Source organism: Lontra canadensis, unplaced genomic scaffold (assembly GCF_010015895.1).
Source record: "Lontra canadensis isolate GAN:19392208 unplaced genomic scaffold, GSC_riverotter_1.0 scaffold298, whole genome shotgun sequence".
Classification (NCBI taxonomy): Eukaryota; Metazoa; Chordata; class Mammalia; order Carnivora; family Mustelidae; genus Lontra; species Lontra canadensis.
Genome location: NW_022631292.1, coordinates 85,425 through 108,592, shown reverse-complemented (window position 1 = coordinate 108,592; position 23,168 = coordinate 85,425). Strand labels below are relative to the sequence as shown.

At 38.4% G+C, this 23,168-nt stretch overlaps 1 protein-coding gene across 1 annotated transcript in view; it reads left to right on the top strand.

Annotated features, from left to right (window-relative positions):
- LOC116862678 (lysocardiolipin acyltransferase 1) overlaps positions 1–23,168 on the top strand; it is a 114,432-nt gene that overhangs the window by 38,869 nt on the left and 52,395 nt on the right. Inside the window, exons 3-4 of the mRNA XM_032850037.1 lie at positions 227–373; positions 6,488–6,604. Coding sequence (XP_032705928.1) covers positions 227–373; positions 6,488–6,604 — 264 coding nt within the window. The remainder of the gene's footprint in view (positions 1–226; positions 374–6,487; positions 6,605–23,168) is intronic.

The window sequence follows — 23,168 nt, the reverse complement described above, 5'->3', positions numbered from 1 at the left end:
GGTTTGACTTGAAAAGAGGTTTTTGAGAATTTTACAAACCCATGAATTTAACAAGAATATTTTCTGGTGTATGTATTACTTAACCCAAGATCAGTGCTGAACTTAAGGTATATCATGAGATCCTTATTAGGATAATAGATAATTCATGATAAAAAATTGAAAAATTCAATAATATGTGGATATTAACAATAAAATTATACGTAACTATTTGTTAAATTGATTCTAGGTTGGGCCATGCAGGCTGCTGCCTATATCTTCATTCATAGGAAATGGAAGGATGACCAGAGCCATTTTGAAGACATAATTGATTATTTTTGTGATATCCGTGAACCACTGCAACTCCTCCTATTCCCAGAAGGGACTGATTTCACAGGTAGGTAGCCTGGGATTGATTCACAGAATTTTAAAACATGAAGGAACTTAGAAATCACTTAGTCTAAACTTCTGTTCTTCAGATGAAATCAGTGAAACCAGTAAGATTAAGGGTCTACCACTAAGGTTATTCACTCTGAATCAGTAGCACACCAGAGCCTAGAATTCCTGGTTTCCAGACCATAGACTTTATGATGGGCAACTCCAAGAGGTTAATATTATTTACACTTGCCATCCTAGAGCTTTGTATTTTAAGTCACATTATATAAGTGTCAGCCTTTTACTTTTATATAATTTCTTACAATTTTTATGGAACCACAAAATTAAACCCCCAAATAGCCAGTGAAATCTTACGAAGAACAAAACGTCATTTTAAAATTCCCTTCCTGGGCACCTGGGTGGCTCAGTGGGTTAAGCCTCTGCCTTAGGCTCAGGTCATGATCTCAGGATCCTGGGATCGAGGCCCGCATAGGGCTCTATGCTCTGCAGGGAGCCTGCTTCCTCCTCTCTCTCTGCCTGCCTCTCTGCCTACTTGTGATCTCTCTGACAAATAAATAGATAAAATCTTTAAAAAAAAAAAAAGAAAAGAAAAGGGTATAATAGTAACCAGTTTCATTTATTGTTGTTTTAAGTTAATATGTTGCCTTTCTCTGGGTATTTTAAAGCCTTATCTCTAATTAAGCAGGAAAGGCTTTGTCCTGTCTTCAAGAAAATTCAGCCTCCACTGAGTTGTGGAGAGGACACAGGAGGACATATTTAAGACTTTTCTACTTTCCTAGATATTAAACTATATATATATATATATAGGCCAAGATGCCACTGGATCTCAAGGAATTCTTTAAAAATAAAAAGGAAATACAGTCTTTTATCCTTAATCGGTGGTTCTCACACTTTTTTTTAAAACACGGGTCGTTTTTGTGGATGAAACTGCCTATTGCAGTCTGGAATTTAAGACAGATTGAAGAAGTGTTGTGGTTGAATATTGGCAGGGTGGGATAAGCTTGGACAGGAAGCAGTTCTGTGGAATCCAACTCAAAAGATCAAAATTCTAAAACTGTTAATTCCCTGGTTACTTCAAGAAAGATACAGCAGAATTTGAGAAGGATCTGGTAGATAAAGTTCTGCTGTACAAGAGAAGACAGACTGAAGCAGGGTAGAACTGAAGTCTAAAAATTGCAAATAGGGGTGCCTGGGTGGCTCAGTCATTAAGCAGTTAACTGCCTTTAGCTCATGTCACGATCCCAGGATCCTAGGATTAAGCCCCCCACTAGGCTCCCTGCTTGGCCTGTTCTCCCCCTCCCATTCACATTGCTTGTGTTCCCTCCCCTGCTATGTCTCTTTCTGTCAAAAAAATAAATAAAATCTTTAAAAAAAATCACAGTAGTATGGAGGGCTAGAATATGAACCTGTCTTCCAAATCCTTGATACCAGATGGAGGCAAATGAGAGCTACTGAGAAGGACAACCCTTAGAGCTTCAGAGGGGAGAACATACCAGTTCTCTGTGTACATAATAATTTATGGAACCCAGTACCTACAAAGAGTTCAAGATGAAAAATACAAACTACACAACTATTTAAGTGAATGGGTAACTAAGCCATACTCTGCTACTGAGGAAAATTCAGGTATTTTGGGAAACATTTACTGTTAGGTCCATGGTCAAAGGAATGAGACTGATACAAAGCGAAGTTCGTGAAGCAAAGCTTTTTTTCTCGCCAGGCATCAAGAATCAAACTGACGACTGTTTGGGGCCACCTCTTACAGAGAGGGCGACCCCTCCCTGCCTTACAGACTAACTTTTATAGAGCAAAGGCGATGTGGTTGAGCCTCGCCACACACAGGTGGCCAGTGAGATTGTAACACACAGAGAAAGCTGCACAGTTAGGCTAGGTCCCACACAGGTGTACAATTGAATTACAGTTCACCCCATAGTAGCTGTTTGAACTAGCCTATCACCTTGGTCAGAATTGGCACCCAAAAGGTGGGGCCCACACTCCTTGGTAGCTAGGGAGTCAGTATGCGCGCCCCATTGATTGGATGTCTCCACCTGGCCCGACTCATCCCTGCCTTAGGGCTGTTATCTCCACCTGACCTGACCTGCCCTTGTATTTGGGCTCTGTTATCAGGGACTAGTTGACCATATTTTACTGGTTTCCCAGACTTGTTTTTAAGTAAGCCCCCTGGGGGGGCGGTGGGCAGGGTCAGTTTAAGTTTTACTGTATAAACAACAAAATGGCTGTTCAACCGAGGTGGAGCGGCTCCGGCTAAACGGGCCCTTACATTTACCATTGATACAAGGAAGAACTCTTTGACTTAACCGTTACACGTGGAACTGAACTAAATGAATCATGGCAATTTTTGTTGAATAATATGATGTACTAAAATATATGCTTACTATATAGGTTTGATTTTTATAGTGAGGATTCTAAAAGTACTTGGATCACAGAGGATAATACTGAGGATAATATTGGCTGCATATTGTTTAAGCTTGAAAATATAGGTTGTAAATTAATTGATTCCTAGAGCTCAAATATCACTAGGAAGTTCTGATGGACAGACAGCTGTATTTAAATCTTTTATTACTAAAGAATATATAATACTTAAATTTGGCTGTTGAAATACCAGCTGTATTATAGAAAGTAATTTACTGAGATGATATATGGATTGATATTTGTGAATGCCAAAGCGGACACTAAAGAATGACACCTTTGGATGTTATTTAGTAATTAAGAGCTAATGGAAAAAAAGCTCTGGATTACTGCTACTTTTTGGCATATGAGTGTTAAAATGTTTATATATTAGCTCTTCAAAGCCTCTAAAATTTATATTTAAAACTTTTTTCGGTCTATTTTTTCCTCAAGTGTCTTTTTTACGTGATGAACTTAACCTCTAGTGGCATATTTTCAGGGTCCAGAGTACTCACCATTACATGATGTAGTTGGATATTTTTTAAGTTAAAATGGTATTTACATTTTAAAGCCAACTTTCAAAAGCTAGATTGTTTGCCAAATAGAGAAAACAGATCCTGAAGCTTTCAAAAGGTTTCGTTTTTGTTTTTGTTTTAAACAGGATTATACAGGTAGTTGTAATCCGGGGTAAATGATTATCTTTGTTAATTCAAGGGTGTTTTAATTTTACCACAGTTAACTTGAAACTTGGGATTTTTAAGCCCAAGGGGAATGTTCTGTAACCCTCTTTTAAATTCTGAGTCCAACTTGCTTGCACATTTTCAAAGTAGGGTGTTTAAATATAACTTTACATATATTTTATCTTTATATGCTATTGTTGGTTTAATTTTTTGGGGGGGGCTATGGAAGTCATATATGTGAACTTGGGAAATTTAGAAACATAGAAAAGAGCACAAAAATTGCTGTAATTCCACTGCCCGTAAATAAACACTATTACAAATTTGGCCCATTGCTTTTTGATCATTTGGTCACAAATGCATGCATGTGTGCACACACACATGTGCATAAGCACACACATACAGTTTTAAACAGTTGTAAAAAAGAATTATACATTTCTTTGCACTTAATGTTATATTATCTTTCCTACCATTATTTATTCTTACAAAACATGTGTTTCGAAGGCTGGGCAGTTCTAGATTATATTGGTTTATTGGGTATGGTTGTCTAGAAAAAACAGAACCAACGAGATGTGTGTGCATATATGTATGTGTATGTACTTGTGTTTGTGGAGAGTTTGAGATTGAGAGAAATTGAGACGGGAGTTGAGGATTTATTTTAAGGGGTTGGTTCACATGATTGTGGAGGCGTGGCAAGTCAAAAATCTGCAGGTTAAGTTAGCAGGCTGGGGACCCAGGGAAGAGTAACAGTTTCAGTCAGGGGGCAGTCTGGTACAGAATTCTTTCTTGCCGGAGAAGCTTAGTCTTTTTCTGTTTAAGCCTTCAGGTGATCAGATATGGCTCACTCACATTATGGAGAGTAATCTGTTTATATAAAGTCTTCTGATTTAAATAATCTCATTGGAAAATACCTTCACAGAACATCTAGACTAATGTTTGACCCAACTATCTGGGTACTCTGGCTATGCCAGTTTGATACATAAACTTGATCGTAACAATTGGTATACTGTAATTTTGAGTTCTGTTTCTGTGATTGGGAAAGGAAAGCTTTTCTGGGTTTTAACAATTGTAATGCTACATGTAATTAAACACTCTTGTACATAAAACTTCATTTAATAAATGTAATAAATGAGTGCCCTGAAGCTTTATATATAAAACAAAGCCCCTACTTTCATGAAGCTTACATTCTATGAGGAGAGTAAAAACACCAGTCAGTTAACAAAAATGGGTCATATATTCATAAATGCTGTGCAGAGAAATAAAGCAAAATAAGGACAGGGAGAGGAGTTGATAGAGCACAGAGTACTCTTTTATATAAGGTGGTTAAAAGAAGCCCCTTAAATTTCTGTGTAAGTAGAGACTAATTGAACAAAGCAGAAAATGTTGCAGGTGTCTGGGTACAGGGCATTCTGGGTAGGGGAAAGAACATCTGCACAGACCCTAAAGTGAAAACATGCCTAGCTGATTGGAGAACACAGATTGGCCAGTACTGTCTTCAGAGCAGATGGGAGTGCTGGCATTGGAGTGTTACCAGTAGTGAGCTGACAAGACAGGAGGCTGTGGTCAGAAAGAGGGAGGCTAGTGCAGTCTAATAATCAGAGTCTGGGGATGGGTAGATGAAGTGGGGATAGGAGGAAAAATCTGTATCTCTGTGTTTGTCATTATTATCTCTACCTCCCCACATTGTGACTGTATGTTTTTAGTACTTGTGCGCCCATTCTACAGCAGCGTTCAGTTTTGTCTTCAGATCCCTAAAGTCTGTGATGAACTGGAAGAGGAAACTGAAGAGTAGTTAACTGCTTATCTTTGTCGTGTCCCTAGGATTCCTCATTCCGTGGAAGGACCTTCTAGCTGTCTATCAAATGCTGTTTTGGAGTCCCATGTCCAGGATATTCTCCTCAAATGAACATGAGAGGAGCTGTTCCTTTTTTCATGTTTACAGCCTGTACTTTTGCCGGGGACTGTGAATATTTAGTTCTTTAATTCTCAGTTCTTCAATTAAAAAATAGTATGACACCTTTTAGAGGCATGTTCTTTGAATATTTTAGTGTTGTGGCATCCATATATGGTTTTTTGAGGTTTGAGGACTCCGTGATCTTAAATTTATTCCTAAGAAGGTTGGGTTTATATAGAGAAAGTTTTTTTTCTTGTGACTTGGAATAGGCTATAAATTTCAGGATGCAGCTGAGAGTTGCAGATTCTAACATCTGCTGTCATCAGAAGGTATTTCATGATCTCTCTCAGCAGTTGAGGCCAAATTTCTGAACACTACTTTTTCCAAATATATTTGCTGAATAATGGGTTTGGTTCTTCTTGGAAGTTATAAAGTTACCTCATGGAGTGGAAAAAGAAGTTTTTGCCAGCAATTGGAACATATACTTGACTCTGTAACTATATTCAGCCAAACCATGTTCAGATGTTTGTACATGCTGTGCTAATCATGTGCCCATTCTGTTGGGGAGTGGTTTTGGTTAGTAATATTAGCATGCTGTATGCCTGAGCAAGGCAGACATTTCACTTTGCATTGAAGCCCTAAATTACTGGGTTAAAAAAAATTGTTGAGTTGATATATTTGATATATTGGCTATTTATTTTTTCTGGTTGTCCTGGTCCTTACATTTTATTAGTATCTTAGTTTTATTAGCATCTTTCAGTATTTCATTTTTTATTATGCGAAGACTATTTTATGAAAATTTTAGTTTATTCACATTTGATTTGTATTTCAGTTTTTGTTGTACATTGACTACTCTATGAAATCCCTTAAATAATTTAAAAAATTTCAATATGAATTTCAGGAAACAGTTATAAAAAGTCCTATTAATGCTTTATTATAAAAATTTCAAAATTCCAAAAACTCTGTGATCTTTGTTAGGAACCAAAGTGTTTATATCTTCTCAGTCAACTCATATATGCTATATTCAGTAATTACAGATGAATTAACTGCCATTTTATCAAAAAAATTTTCCACTATTTTCTTATCTCACTTACATTCTCTTCTTTTATGGCTTCTCATAGTCTTTTGTTTTGTTTAGAAAACAGCAAGGCTCGAAGTAATGAGTTTGCTGAAAAGAATGGACTTCCGAAATACGAGTACGTCTTACACCCAAGAACTACAGGCTTTACTTTTGTGGTAGAACGTCTAAGAGAAGGTAAGCACCCATCTCAGAAGGCTGTTTTTATGTTAAGTGGCAATAATTGTTAAACTTTGTATGTAGCCCTTCAATATTTTACAAAGTATGGCTTTTTTCTCAAGATAGAAGATACTTTGTTCTTACACGAAGTTGATCCCATGAGCTAAAATGTCTTATTATGTATTCTTTAGAAATATCAGAGATATCCTTAAAAAATTTTCCTCCTCTCAGAATAGACATTCCATTTTTAAATTTTTCTCAAAGCACCAAAACTTTCTCGAAAGTATCTTAATACTATGCTGTTGTTCTGTATAGCTTAAAAAGTGTTTATGAATTTTTATTCCACTTACTCCAACAAATGATTCTGGTTAGTAGGAAGGCAAATACTACCTCTGTTTTCTAGTTAAGCAGAACTGACATCCAGGGAGGTTAGTAAATTTCTGTAGCTGAGGGAGAGAATGGCATTCTTCTGCTCCCAGTTTGTAGCTCATACTACTACTCACACTTCTCAAGAGCAGTGTCTGTTGACAGGCATGTCAGGATGAGGTGATGCTATTGATGGTATCACATCCATTTAAACATGTACATTTTCATATTTTTTAGGTAAAACAATATACATCTTATTTGTATGTTTATATATTGCTCCATACATATGTTGAGACAAAAAACATATATGAATATATATGGAAAAGGAACTATCCAGAAACATGCTGAAGTGTTACTGATTTTATAAGAATGATTTAAAGCTCAGAGTCACCTAGTGCAAGAAAAATCTTTTTTTTTTTTTTGCATGTTTGTGCTCTCCACTCTGATTTCTACCAAGCCATACTGTATGATGATGACATCTATGACAAATTGTCACCCTCCTCTGATAACTGCTACATTGTCATAAAAAAAGTTGCACTTCCTTATGTAAGAAAAGCTGTAAATTTCTTGGGTCTTTCTCTAAGTAGCATCAGTGTTGTTCCTTTAGGGTTTAATAAACTTTAAGATACAAAGTACAGCCAGGCTGAAACACCTTTACAACTAAGTACCCATGATTTACAAAAAATGTATAGTCAATCCAAAATTGCATTGCTAGAGTAAACGGAAAACGTTATCCCTATGAGTTTGGCTTGCTCTTGAAATTCTGTGGTCATAACTGGTATGAAATGGACATGTGGGCTTGATGGTCTTATTGCCCGTGAATACTGAGTGTCCATCTACCCAGTGAAGCCCCTGAAGAACATAGTTCTTCCTGCCTGTGGGATGGGTCAGGGAGGCACTGAGACATTGAAGGGATGTTTTTTGTTGTTGTTGTTTTGTTTTTTTTTAATGTGGTACCGCTTAACTGTGGCATCCAGCTTAGGCTCACCCTTCTTGTTCAACAATATGTTTTCTATTTTCTCACTAATCTGATAGCTTATAGTATTTAATGATTTCTTTAAAGGTATTTCTGACATCATGGAACACATTCATCTACTAGATTTCTCTGTAAACACAAGCATGCTATTGGAACACATCTTTTACTAATAAAGATCTTCCTAAATGCAGGCAGGATACTAGATTATCTTATCGTGGATAAGGATGTATCTATAGACCTCTCTGTTCTAAAATCTGGAAGATATTTTAGAAGCAAGTTGATTTATAACTTCGGGGAATGTGTGTTACTTAGTCATCATCACTCAAAATACTAGTCAACAACCACAGTGTGTACTTTTTCCTGCTAGAACTGGCAGCTCTTTCCACCCCCACCCCACTGATTCCACCCCCCACATATCAGTAAAAAAAGAGAAACACAGTTAGATGATTCTATTTACTTCAGTTAGAAAAGTAGAATATATTATACACTATAGTAAAGAAATAGGATTATTATGATTATAATAGTAGTAACAGCTAACATTTACTGAGCCTTTACTAAGTACCGGACATTGTGCTAAGTATTTTATATGCATAAGGTCAATTAATCCTGACAAGAACCATGCATGGAAGTTACTGTTACTAATAATGAACTTGTAGGGCAAAACTGAAGCAGAAACTGAGGTGAGGAAGCTTGTCAGAGTTACTGGACTCTGGTTCCTCTGACTGAATATCCCCTCTCTTTCTACTCTAACTTGGTGCCTCTTGTATTTGTAGTATGATTTTAGTTAACAATCTCCAAATCATAAAGCACTTTTGTAACAATAGTAAACTGGTTGGTTTTCCTCAAAAAAGAGCTTTAAAAAGGAAAAAAGAAAAAAAAAAAGGAACTAAGGGTCCAGATCGTGGAGGGATGGTGGTCCCAAAGGAGGAGGTTACGGTTCTGCCTAAGATTAGGGTATCAGACACACCTAAGGAGGCATCAGGTGGAGAGTCAAGGTCAGCTCCACTCCCTGGGAGCGGGGGCTCATGTCAAATGAACATAAAAGGTGTCATCAAGGATCAGAGGTGAAGAGGACCTTAGAAACCATTCCGTCCAGAGTACCATTTCTAGAAAAGAAACTGAAGCCTCAGAAAGGACCAAACCCAACTTTCTGACCTTTAGGTCCCTGAGATCTGCTTTAGATACTCAAGTTATAGGAAAAAGAAGCTCTGTTAAAACAAATGACCCTTGTAAATAAATTATTCCAGTGGAATCCTAAAGACCATATATTAAAATGATTTATCATAAAGTAACAACTTCACTGCTCATGCATATAACTAAATTCAGCGTTTCCAACATCTGTTTGCCAGTCAGCACTAATGGGCTCATGAGAAGTTTAGGACATCGAGGAGCTAAGGATGAAGTCTTACCAGGAAGGACCAAGTAAATGAAAATGCAAAATGAAAATAGCTTCTGTGCCTCCGTTCAGAATATATTTCCCTGAGATTAAGAACATTTAGAAAACCCACACTTATCCTGAAACAGAGCACCCGTTATATATTATACAGATGTGTTGTTCCTGTAGTAGTAACTGCAAGAAATTTATCCCGAGTACCTTAAATTTCACCATTAATGTACTTGCTTTGTACTTGTATTAGATTATAACCTTCGTAAGGGTATGGAATGTTCTACACATAGTGACCCAATCAGTATGAGTTGAATTAAATATTTTCTTTTATCTGAAAAAATAAGACAAGCACAGTATCCTAGCCTGTTCCCCTTAGTGTATATTACACTGATAGATCAAGGTCACGGATGATTTCAGGTGTGCTTCTAACTTTTCAGTATGATTATGTAAGGCTTTTCAGTACTAGATTAGCCCAAACCCAAAAGGAATTTTTTCCTTTTTTTTTAAAGATTTTATTTATTTGAGTGACAGAGTGAGTGATAGAGACAACACAAGGCAAGGGGAGAGGCAGATGGAAGAAGCAGACTCCCTGCTGAGCTGGGATCCGGTATAGGGCTTGATCCCAGGACCCTGGCATCATGACCTGAGCAGATGCTTAACCACTGAGCCACCCAGGTGCCCCACAAAAGGAATTTTCTAACTTAGAGGAAAAAAGGCTTTTATATGAAAGTTTTTTTTTTTAATTGACAGCTATAATAAATTTATCACATAATTTTAAGCTTTTGTAATTAATTCTCACCAAAAATTAGTTATGTCATCATCATCTCTGGTTCTTCATCATTTTTAATGATAGCTTTACTCTTATTTGGTTTTAAATAAAGATTTGGTCCCACCATTGCTTGATTTTGTTAAATGTTTTATAAGCAATCACTGAGCTGTAACCATGCAATAATTACTTTCACCATTAGGCGGCACAGATGTGTACATTTGAAACAACGAAGTTAGGTTGAAGTGGTTAGGGGTGAGAATAAAACACTTCATATTTGTTTGAGGGTATGTCTTGTTTAAAATATGAGCTTGCCTACAAGAAGTTTATAGTCTTCATGGGTAGATAAGAATACACATGGAAAAATCCAAAACAAAATGGGACTGTACAATACAATTACATGCTAAATTTTATATATAAATGCTTTGCTGAATAATTATAGGAGTATTCACTAAAGAGATATCATACAGTGTTGAAACACTTCACTTCTTTAAGAAGCTCCATCTCCCTTGGACCTTAAAGACTATGTGTGATTTGGATAGGCAGAAACAATGATGGCTGAGGGCAGGGTAGGAAGAGTACAAGAGAGGGCATGAACTTTGGGGCAGTAGGAGGCTGAGCAGTAAACAGGCACAATGAATGCGATCAAGCTGAAGACTTGTACTGTAGAATAACAGACAATAGTTAAGAAGGCTCTTTGGAGCCATTGTTGAAAAACACCTTCTACCCCCAAATAATCATCTTTTTAGTCATACATTTCTAGCTGATGTCATTTCAGGCAAATTATCTCATATGTTAAGGCTCTGAAACATCATATTGATATACTTAAGTTTTGGGATTTTTAATTCCAAGTAAAATAATCCATATGTTAACTTCTTTTTAAACTATTTTACTTACTTATTAGAGAGAGAGAGAGAGAAAACATGAGTGGGGGGAGGAGCGGGGGAGAGAGAGAGAAGCAGACTCCCTGCTGAGCAGGGAGCCCGTTGTGGGGCTTGATTCCAGGATCCTGAGATCATGACCTGAGCCAAAAGCAGATGCTTAACTGACTGAACCACCTAGGCACCCCTAAAATAATCCATATTTTAATCTGTGTTTAGCTCATATGCCCAAAGTCTGAATATAAAAGATGCTTTCTTTCTACTAATCTAGGGGATACAGGGCTAGTCGCTAAGGAAAAAATAAACTCCCACTAGGTAGTTTTGATCAGCGTATCTGACCAAACTCTTCAGTCTGTATTCAGGGAGAGAGAATTGTTCACTGGACCCCCGGATTACCTATAGTATCTGGTAGTCCTGTGTTTGGCTCTCTCATTTTGGTCTACAATAGTTCTCATTTTCTCCAAGAAAGTTGGCAATTGCCTAGAAAGTAAAAGCAGTATACCGTAGATAGCTCAGTCTTCAGTGTTTTCGGACTGTTTTAATTTCTTGGACTTTTTGCTTAGTGCATGAGTAAGCATGACTTGCCTGTAGGAAATGTTCTAGTGAGGGACCAAAGATGGCCAGCACAAGCTGCCACTCTCTGTGGCTGACACTGCCTTTATCCTCGTTGATGAGCCTCCCCCAGGACTTCATTTCAGTGACCTTCCTAACAACTGGCATATTTTAGGAGGCTAGGAAGAAAGGCAGACAGACAGACTATTGAAATATTGGGTGCATTAAATGCCATGCACTCTGACTTTTTCATGTGACTTTTTATTGCTGAAAACTATGAAAAAGGATAAGACCTTTCCCTTATGTTAAAAAAAAAATGTAATTATAAAGTAGCTCTCTGACATTTGCTAGAATGTTTTCTGAAACCTTTTCCGTTTCCCCAAATTTGCAAATATCTCTGTAGCAGAGCAGTTGACCCTCTTTTGAGATTGTTTTACAGAGAACAAAGCTTTTATCTATTTACGGTGATGAATAGAACACAACAAACCTAAATTATACTGATCAGTAGGAAAGCATGTGGATCAACTAAGGGACTTGGTCCCACACATCACGAAGCAGAAAGGATTTAAGTTTGCCTCAGCAAAATTATATGTGACTTCATGTCAAAGACCTTTGGAGCCTCTCCGGTCGAATCTCTGAATGTCGTGATATGCCTTTAGATCTTTAATTGAATTTCTTTTGTTTTCTTTATTCATTTTAGTTCTTTCATAGGAAAAAATCCAAGCTGCTCATTTAGGATAGATCTTGGCATTGTGTTAATGAAAAAAAGTCTTGGTAGCTTTAATGAGAAGTGATGGAAGCCCTATCCTCTGTACATAAAAACCACCATCTAACAGTACCTCTCACATGCCAGACACTGTGTCATTCATGTGCTTCTCTACCCTGCCCATGCAGTGCTAACACTCAGGGAGCTGTTTAGAACACAGATGCTCAGGTCTGGGCTGAGACCTGCTTCGTGAATCAAAGTCTGAAAGTAGGGTCCTGAGCTCTTAGCCACCCCACTAGTCACTGTCCTACAGACCCCTTCATTTTTATGACTGCAGTAGGCAACGCTTTGCGCCATGCCAGCCTTGAGGAGACGGACACATTTTAGCAACTTGCCCAGGGTCACATGGCTGCTGAGTGCTGCATGGTTTCAGCTCCGCTCTATTTGATGCCAAAGCCCATGTTCTTCCCACCGTGTAGTAAGTTAACAGTTTTTCTATGCCAAGTGCTTCAAAAATGTAATCTTTATGGTTTGTTTTTTTTTTTTTCTTTTCCCTTTCCAAGACTTCTCTCTGGTATCCTTGGCTTATACTGTGCATGTTGTTTAAACGGAAAAATATATCAAGGGTTTCCTTTTTAAAGTAAAGCACGTCCTTTATTTTTCTGGCTCCTGTATTTACTGGCTCCCCCTCCATTTCTGTAATCCTTAAAGCAAAACAAAGAAACATAACATTCATACTATCTGTCCTTTAAAATTGTGGTTCTGTTCTTTTCTTTCTTGCACCAAGTCTCCAAAAAAAAAAAAAAAAAAATTGCCTAATAACCTGATTTTTCTCAGTACTAGCTCACTTCCTATAAAAATGGGATATTTATCATAAAAACAATATATTTTTAATTAAAAATTGGGAAATTAATTATAAAGCAGAAAAAGGTACCCGTAGTCTGGTCAGTTACTTCTCAGAAATACTGCTGCATACTTTTTGATAGAAACTCTTCTTGTGTTTTTCCACATGTATTCATATATAGCAAACAAAATTAAATCATCATATATTTTGTTTCAGAAATTTTTTAACTTATGTTAATGTTTTCTCATTATCCTTGAATAATTTTTATATGTTAATATATGCATGTATCAGATAGAAGGACCACTATTTATTAAACTAGTCCTCTGTTGTTCAAAGTTAAAACTGCTTCCAATTTACCACCCTTATAAATAATACCAAAGTATGCATAAATCTCTGTAATTCTTCCCTTGGGATATATTTCCAAGTCTAATTACTGAGTCAAAGAGTATACATTTTTTTTAAGGTTTTAAAAATTGTATTCCTATTCTGTCCTATTTCATTCGGCCACCAAATTCTATTAATGTTGGTCATTAGAGAGACATGGCAATGGTCATTAGAGAGACATCCCCCCCTTCCTGTGTTTTCACAGTGGCCTGAATGGATGGGCTCCCACTACTTCTCCTTTGTACTTTCTGGCTTTCTGACTGGTTGGCCTCTGGTTTCTTCTTTGCTAAGTCATACTGCATTCAGCTCTCAGTCAGTGTTCATAATGTACCACTCTAACGAAACTGTGTATGTGTTTATTTGTTCAGTAAATGGTTTTTTGGGTACATATGTTGTTTGGCCTGCTGAGATACGAAGACACAGCCCATTCCTGTGAGTATCATAAGGTTTAGAAAACAATCATAATGCAGTGTCATAAGAGATATGAATACAAAGCATCTTGAGGACATATAGAAAGGTTAGTTCGTCTTTACCTAAAGGGACACTGAAGAGGTGGCATATGAGCTGAGAATTAAAGAATAATTGGCATTTTCCAGGGAGGAAAGTCATTTAAATATTTGCAGCACTTCCATATTCCTTGGTCGGAACTTTCTATAATATGGTTCCAATCTACTTTTTAAATTTACCACTCAGACCCCCCTTCATGCCATGTGAGCCAGCCTATTTGAATTAATGGACTATTCTGGACTGTGCCTTATGCCTTCTGAATTTTGCCTCTGGTTAAGTCTGTCCAGGCTAAAACCTGTAGTGCTTTGCTCTTTTCTTTAACCGCTGAATACTGTTCTTCCTTTAATGATCTTCTTCTAAGAGTCCATTCCTATTTTCCCCAGTTGTCAGTCAGTCTGAACTGAGTATCTTTCTTTTTCCTCTCTAATAGGGCTCAACATAAAGGACCTTTTACTAACAGCTGCTCTAATACATTTTACTTCTAATTTGTTAAAAGGACAGCAGTGGTCATGTCACCTAGACCATTAGGGCAAAGATTTTATTTCTAAATCTACCGAATACCTTTCTATCTCTATCTTACGTCTCCTCTTAGTGACAGCTTATACTGTTGATTCTTGTTGAAATACTCTTCCCCTCTGGGCTTCTCATTTTTTTCTCCTGCATCTCTGGCCACTTCTCAAGACTCTCCTGCAGGTTCCTCCTACTTCTGTGTCCATTCAATATCTGTGTTCTTCATAAGGCTCGCTTGGGTTCCTTTGTTCTCTCATTGCATACATTCTCCCAGGCCATGTCACTCAGGTTGGTGGCTTAAATGATTAACCATATGCTCATGGCTTCTGAGTCTTCTGTTCATAAAGCCCTTCCTTCATGCAGAGCCATATGTGTGACCTTTGTCACTTTGGAGGTGCTATAGCCCCTTCATCTTCAGTGTTGAAAATTGAACTTGTCATTTTCCCCTAAACAGCTTTTCCTCCTGTACGCCCCACAGCACATAATGCTGGTGGTGTTATGAAGATAATGGTAATAATGGCTAAGATGGAGTACTTACATACCGGGAGTATTCTGAGTGCTTCACGTGAACTCAGTCATTTAATTTTTAGAGGAGGTTTTATTATCATCTTCGTTTCATGCATAAGGAAGCCCACATAAGAGAAGTTCAGTAACAGTCCAGGGTTTCCACCTTTGAAATGGCAGAGCTGGGGAGCCTTTGCCTTCACCAGTATGCGTCATTGACTCACTTACTCCAGTTACAGTCTGGGTGTCATTCTTGGACCAGCCCCTTTTTCTAGCAGACAGTGAAATCCCAACCAGTGCCTTTGGGTTCTGTCTCTTCTTTGTCTCTCACGTTCACTCTTTTCCTTCTCACTGCCATCATATCTCCCCTGAGTTCTCATACAGTGGCTCAGCAGGGCTTCCTGTTCTGGGCTTGCCTTAAACAGGCCTTTCTCCACATTGAACTGGAACTTCAGGCCTTTTTCTGAGTGAGGGAGGCGGCACGCTAAGTGAGTTGCTCTGGCTCTGGAGTCCAAAGACCTGGGTTAGAATCCTGGCATCACCCGAATGAGCAGTGTGTCCCTCAGTGAGCCTTAGTTTCATCCTCTGTAAAATCGAACAACAGTGTTTACTTTACAGGACTCTTATAAGGATTCAGTGCAGTGTATAAAGCACTTAGCATAGTACCCAGGAAAGAGGAGGCACTCAGTAAATGTTTCAGTGCAGATTTCATTGTGTCAGCTTCTGGCTGAAACTTGTCTGGGGTTTAACAATGCTGCAGGGTTAAACTTACTTTCTTTTAACGGGGTTTACCAGACCTTCATGACCTGGCCCTTGCTTACCCCTTCTGGCCTCTCTCTCATCTCCTTTGTCCTCCTTTTTGTCCTTGCCTTCCTGAACTGCTTCCCACTCCCAGAGTGCACAGTACTCCAGAACCTTCCCTATGAGGGCACAGCCCTTCCTACTAGCCTGTAGGTCTCAGCATAGGTTAGCAGTTCATTCAGGAAGCCTTCCCAGCTGTCTTAGACATTTGTGTTCCCCCAGATGAGTGCTTTCCCTCCTATACTTGCCCTGCATAAATGTTTTTACTACTGTCTTATTCTTGTTTGTCTCTTTCATCTGTTAACTTTCAGTTTCCTGACCTTTAGAATTCAGTCTGTCTCATTTGCCATTTTGATCCCCAGGCTTCAGCATAGGCCTAGCATATAATCCTCTTTAAGATTTTTGAACCCATTAGCTAACTGGCTGATGTACTTTTATACCCTCCTATGTTCCCATGAAGAATGAAAGTGTACAATGTAAGTAAGTATGCTACAATGACAGCAGCACCACAATAGTAGAGAATTAAAGGGTAAATAAGGGTGTGATGTGAGGTTGGTATACAAAATATAGTGTTCTAAGGTTAATATACAAAATACACAAGATTCTATGTTCCTATAAAATAAGGGTCCATAAATTGGCTCTGAGCTTTCTGACATCTTCTCTAGAGGGAAACTAAACGGTATCATTGACAAGATCCATAAGGTTAGAGCAAATCACATGCTCATAAAAAGTATGACCATTTCCAAAAGACTTGGGTGAAGGATCTCCTGGGGTTCCTCACAGAGGACATTGTGCCCTGTTGTGACCAGTGCCCTTACAGCATCTTTATGCTAAGTGTCCCACGTAGCCTCAGGGCGTCCATCCACATGGCTGAGAGGAGAATGAGAAAGAGCACTTCAGTGAAGGCAGTCTCCAAAGAGGCCAGAGCATCATGCTGCGTAGGATTTAGAGTGTCTCGATGCTAAATGTTGGGAGAGACTGCACGTCTCCTACCCATTCTCCGTTAATGGGATTTCACTCACTGACGTTCAGGGGAGAGTTAGTTCACACGGGGTTTGAGAGCTCTTCCTAAAGCCTCTGTTCTACAGGTAACTTGTAGTTCGAGTTGACCTGTGGGGCCAGGGACTTTCACTAGTAGAATTCTCTTAGGGACATTGAGGAATTTATCGAGTGAAGCCTCCCATGAGACGTGAAGGCAACCTCACCTCTGAACTGAGGCGGGCCAGTGTGTTTCTTACAAGACAGTTAGGATTTTTGTGTATTTGTGTCCTCTGCAGTGTGTAACAAAACTATTGCCCAAAGCTAAGTCCCCCGCCTGTCTGGCCTTTCTGGACTTGTTTCTTGCTGTGTGACTCCTTGCCCTCTCTTCTGTCCCGCCATGTGGAGTATACTTTTCTCATGCTATTCCTTTTCCTAAACTGTCCCAGTCACCTGGGTATCTCCTGTTGATCCTTCAGAATGGTTGAAATGACTTGTCAGCTTCACAGTCCCCTGACTTCTCCAGGTTCTTGGGGTTCCCTCTTCTTACTGTCATTTATGCATTTGTCTTAATCACTTCTTTCATTCTCTTCTATAATCAGGTGTTTTGTCAGTCTTTCTCTCCCTTGGACACTGAGCTCCTTTAGGGTAGATAGCAGTCTCATTTATTTTTCTGTTTGAGCACCTAGTTTGCTGTCATGACTATTACAGTTACTCCGTATATTTATGGTTTGTACAAATTTTTGTAGATGACCTGTTTTCAGCCTCGTACATGTACTGTGCATTGCATATGCTTATCTGTGCACATCTGATTAGTACTGCCCCTCCCACCTTCAGTCTAGTGATCACTCAGCAGATCCTGAGTCATATGGACCCTTTCATTGCAACAGAGGAGAGATTCATGACAGTTCTAGAGGGTGTGTAGGCAGGTGTACAGTCGATAATAAATGCTGTCTTAAGACGGTTTTCTTTTTTTAATTACCAAAGAACAAAAGTAAGGCTGATTTCTTGGTTGTTAATTGTTATTGTTCTTTTTAGATAATCTATGCTTTTATAAGGGGCATAACAGGAACATGTTATTTTTAACTGAACAAGGTCTTGACATTTGATCGTGTAAGAATCAATATGGAATTGGGTTCTTAAGGAGGGTTTTCCCTAGTTTGTTAGTATTTCTCTCCTCCGTGAGTTTCAGATTCTGAGATGGTGCTAAGGAAGACAGTCACTGCAGCCTAGGGCCTTGTGTACTGCTTCACTTTTAAGTAGGAGGAAAATCTTGCTTTGGGGCTATCTGTTATTTCTCTAACACCAGTCAGGTGTGATGAATTCCTGCTAGTGAAGGTAGGCCAGGATGATAATGAGTGCATGTGTAATGGCACCATTAATATTCTTGAAATACATACTCCAGTATTGATTAGATTATCATTTTCTTAGGTAAGTGAAAATGATATACATGGTGTATTTTACTCATTTGAAAGGTTTGTCTTTACCTAAGTATTGATGCTCTGTTACAATGTTTATATTGTTTTCTTAAGAGTAACATGCTGAAAAATGCTGGTAACTGTGACACTTACAAAATATGTTTATTTTAAAATTCACCATGGTGGAAGATGCCGTGTAAGTAAAATTTGTGGACTTGCCTTTGAGTGAGAACTTTCTGCATACTGTACCCTGATTGCAAAAAATATTGTTACATACATTAAGACGTTCTGTCGATTTTCCCTCTGAAGGCAGAAGTGAGGACACAGTAGTAGTTCCGTCCATCACCGGGTGGCATTACACACTACATTGTCATGTCCTTATCATGTTGAACTAAAGCAAGTGAGAAGAATTGTGGTGCAAATGCAATATGTATGTAACAATATGCTTTAGTTTCCTGTTCGTGTGAAAATCAGATTTATTCTCCTAGAAGTTCAGTTGTCAGCCTGAATCTAAACACTCTGGATCCTTGAATCCAGAAATTCATTTTAACAGGCACTTACGACTGCCTTTTGGTTTTATGTAGTATGTAATTTCTTTGTGGATGTGTTATCTTTCTTTTTTGGGTTTGTCCAAAAAAGCTTTACCTTGTTTTTCCTTTATTCTGGGCATGTGTCCATTGCATTATTTATAAAAGGTTGTACCTTTTCTCTTTTAGCTTTATAGATTTTTTTTCTTCCTTATTGAAAGTATTTTCTGGGGTGCCTGGGTGGCTCATTCTTTAAGCATCTGCCTTCGGCTCAGGTCATGATCCGGGGGTCCTGGGACTGAACCCCACATTGGCCTCCCTGCTTGGCGGGAAGTCTGCTTCTCCCACTCCCACTCCACCTGCTTGTGTTCCCTCTCTCTGTGTTTCTGTCAAATAAATGAATAAAATCTTAAAAATATATATATTTTCTGTGGCTTTTTCCATTTGCTAGGACCTTTTCTTATTTTTTTTAAAATACTTTGATGTTTGAGAAATGCAAAGGTATTGTTTTTTTTTAATTTTTTAAATTCTTTTCAGTGTACCAGAATTTATTGTTTATGTACCACACCCAGTGCTCCATGCAATACGTGCCCTCCATCATACCCACCACCAGGCTCAACCAACCTCCTACCCCCGCCCCTTCAAAACCCTCAGATTGTTTTTCAGAGTCCATAGTCTCTCATGGTTCATCTCCCCCTCTAATTTCCCCCAACTCCCTTCTCCTCTCCATCTCCCCATATCCTCTGTGTTATCTCTTATGCTCCACAATAAGTGAAACCATATGATAATTGACTCTCTCTGCTTGACTTATTTCACTCAGCATAATCTCTTCCAGTCCCGTCCATGTTGATATAAAAGTTGGGTATTCATCCTTTCTGATGGAGGCATAATACTCCATAATGTATATGGACCACATCTTCCTTATCCATTCGTCTGTTGAAGGGCATCTTGGTTCTTTCCACAGTTTAGCGACCGTGGCCATTGCTGCTATGAACATCGGGGTACAGATGGCCCTTCTTTTCACTACATCTGTATCTTTGGGGTAAATACCCAGTAGTGCAACTGCAGGGTCATAGGGAAGCTCTATTTTTAATTTTTTAAATTTTTTATTTTTTTATAAACATATAATGTATTATTAGCCCCAGGGGTACAGGTCTGTGAATCACCAGGTTTATACACTTCACAGCACTCACCATAGTACATACCCTCCCCAATGTCCATAACCCCACCACCCTCTTCTGACCCCCCTCCCCCCAGCAACCCTCAGTTTGTTTTGTGAGATTGAGTCTCTTGTGCTTTGTCTCCCTCCCGATCTCACCTTGTTTCATTTACTCTTTTCCTACCCCCAAACCCCCCCCCCATTGCCTCTCCACTTCCTCATATCAGGGAGATCATATGATAGTTGTCTTTCTCCGATTGATTTAGAGAAACACAAAGGTATTGTTAAAACAACAGTGTGTGTGTGTGCTGTGTACTTGCAGACCAAGTTCATGCACCATCACCTTTTAAAAAATAGATTCTGATAAAAAATCAGCCCCATAGGAACATGGAACCTAAATACAGAAATTGTTTATGTAGTAATGTTGAAAAATATCTGGACAGCTTTCTGAATGAATCATTTTCTCTCTTCTGCATACAATATTTTTATATGTGATATAAATTTTACTTATGTATAATGTCATCATATATATTTCATAATATAGACACCCTGTACTTATCATCCATTTGCTCCAAACACCCAAATTCACTTTGCCATAAAATCTGGACTGAGCAAAACAAGTCCTGGTGCAGTTAAAAAAAAATTTTTTTTTTTAAGATTTTCTCTCTTTATTTGAGAGCGACACACAGAGATAGCAACAGAGAGCACAAGCAGGGAGGAGAAGGAGAAGCAGGCTCCTCCTCTGAGGAGGGGGCTGATGCTACTACCTGGCTCCCTCCCAGGACAGTGGGGTCATGATCTGAGCCAAAGGCAGATGCTGGACCCATGGAGCCACCCAGGTGCCCACTCCTGGTGCAGTTATCATGAGGTGGCTCTTCTGCACCGCAGGAAGGGGGAGATGAAAGTACATTAGGAACTTTCTAAAATTAAGTTGCTTTCTCCTAACACAGTTATGTAGGAGAGGAAAGCGTGTGTGTCCTCAATGGCTTTCATTCCTTCTGCATAAGACACGTGACCACATAATGGAAATTCCAAGTATTCTCCTACTTGGTAAGATTATTGACGTAGAGAATCTGTTAGAGCATGCACGTACACTCCACGTGCCCATTTTAGTGTGCTTATTTTGTGATAATAACTTCATGCAAATACTTTCCATCATGGCTTAGTCATCTTTTTCATAGGAAATGATAATTGAAAGAGAAACTAGAGTATCCACTGACTTAACATTTATTTCTCGTTTTGTTTTTTTTTAATAAAGTAGCTCTTCCAGTTACAGTCTTATCTGAATGTAATAAACTAGCAGTAATCCATGATATGCTAGATTCTTTTCATGCTAATATTTTCATGGGGAAATAGAAAGCTGTCTTAAATCTTTGGACTGCAAGCGTCCTGTTAGTGCACTTTTTTGTCGTCATTGTTCTCTCGTTTGTGTTAAAGGCCTCTTGTAGGGACTAAAATGCTTCTCCAGCAAATATTTCAGTACTGTTAAGTAAACATCTGTCTCTGAGTCCTTATTTATTCTAAACACCTCACCTTTGATACTGTGAGGGTGTTTTACAGTTTCTCAGATAATAACATAGGGTATTTGTGTTGAGGGTTGTTTTATTTGTGGGTTAATAGCTGCTTTCTTTGAAGTGATAGATTATATCACCCAAAACTATTCATTCTTTGGATTAATTCTGCACTGTATAAATGTAGTCTGAAAGTAGTTTGGGGTTTCAAGTGGGAAATTTTTTTTTGAAATCCTGTATTCATAGTTTATGGTTTGTATTTCCCATTTCCTCACAGCTTGAAAATGGCCTTTAGCAGAAGATCAGATAAGTAAAACACAGCCTCCACTGCCAAGGTCAAGTATTAGGGGATATGTGTGCATAGGCCTTGAAGGGAAGGCATGTTATTACCCAAACAGAAAGTGTGCTCTAGCCAAACATGAACTTTAGCAGTGACCTTCTTAGAGGTCAAGGCACAAGGGGCCTTCCCACACCTTACTCATTGGGGGTGAAGTTCTTGCTGATTACAATGGTCATGAATTAATTTGTAGTAGAAGTGTTAGACAGTGCCTGTTTTAGCCATAGTTATCATTGCTCCTGGGTAGCAGATCTGAGTTCCTCAACCAGATAAAGAGCACTCCTCAAAGCTGGACAACCAGCTACCCTATTTTTGCAGACTGCTCTTAGATGTCCTTGTTATAGAAGGTCTACGACTTGGCCATGCTGTGCTTCTTCTCGGGAGTGGAACTTCACAGTGTTGGTGGGAGTACATGGAAGTTATTTTGCACGTTCTTTTCTGTGTCCTAAGACTTGCTTGCTTTCTTCGAGGACATAATTTTAATAAGTACACTAGGTTCATCATAGATCCAGATGAGGTTTCCAAATAGTTTACCAATTAATTTTTGTTAAAGAAATTATTAATAAACTTTCTTATCAGTAAAAATGTAATTAATATGTTGATCTCAATATTAGTTTCCCTAGTAATTCAGGTAGACTGTAGCCACCACTTATGTTACTGAATCAGTCATGACGAAGGCTTCTATTTTAATAGATTAGGAATGGACTGGTTTTTGTTTAGACTTGACAGACTAATAGAGTTCAGGCAAAGAGAAACATTATAAAAAGTTTGTCCTGTAATGTACTGTTATTAAAATTTAACTAAAGGTGTTTGTATTTAAATATTCTAAACAAAGCATCCTTTTTTGATAAGTGTATGTAACCTGAATCTTAGGTAAGGCCTGTGTTTTATATTTAATACTATGTGATCAGGCATGCTGGTGATAGCATCAGAGTAAAAAATTATGAGCATATCCCTATGCTCACATTTGGAAAGTCAGTGTATGTTCAAGTACCACAGAAGCAATTTATGAGCATAGAGTAGAGAAGGGTTGTAGTGAGCAGGCATAATAAGGGGGAGAGTTTAGGGAACTGGACCTTGAATTAGATCTTGAGGAATAGTAGGATTTGATTTGGTAAAGAAATTGAGAGAACAGTCAATGTTGGGAGATCCAGCAGTGGAGACTGGTCTGACTGGAGGCCAGAGTTCATCTAAGTTCATCTGATGTTAGAAAGGTTGTCTTAGTTGTCATGAAGCCTCACTTTTAACAGAATAGAAGCTAAATGGAATCAGAACTAGTGGGAGTAAAGTAGTATTTATGACTTTATAAATACTTGGGAGCTGGAGAGTAAATGGTTCTCTTCTCAGTATTCTAAAAGAATTGATTATCTTAGAAAGCAGTTTGTTCCTTGTTCTCAGTAAAGTAAGATCTGTTGGCATTGTCATCGTCATAGTCATCCCAAAAAGTCCTATTTTGAGCTTTCTGCAT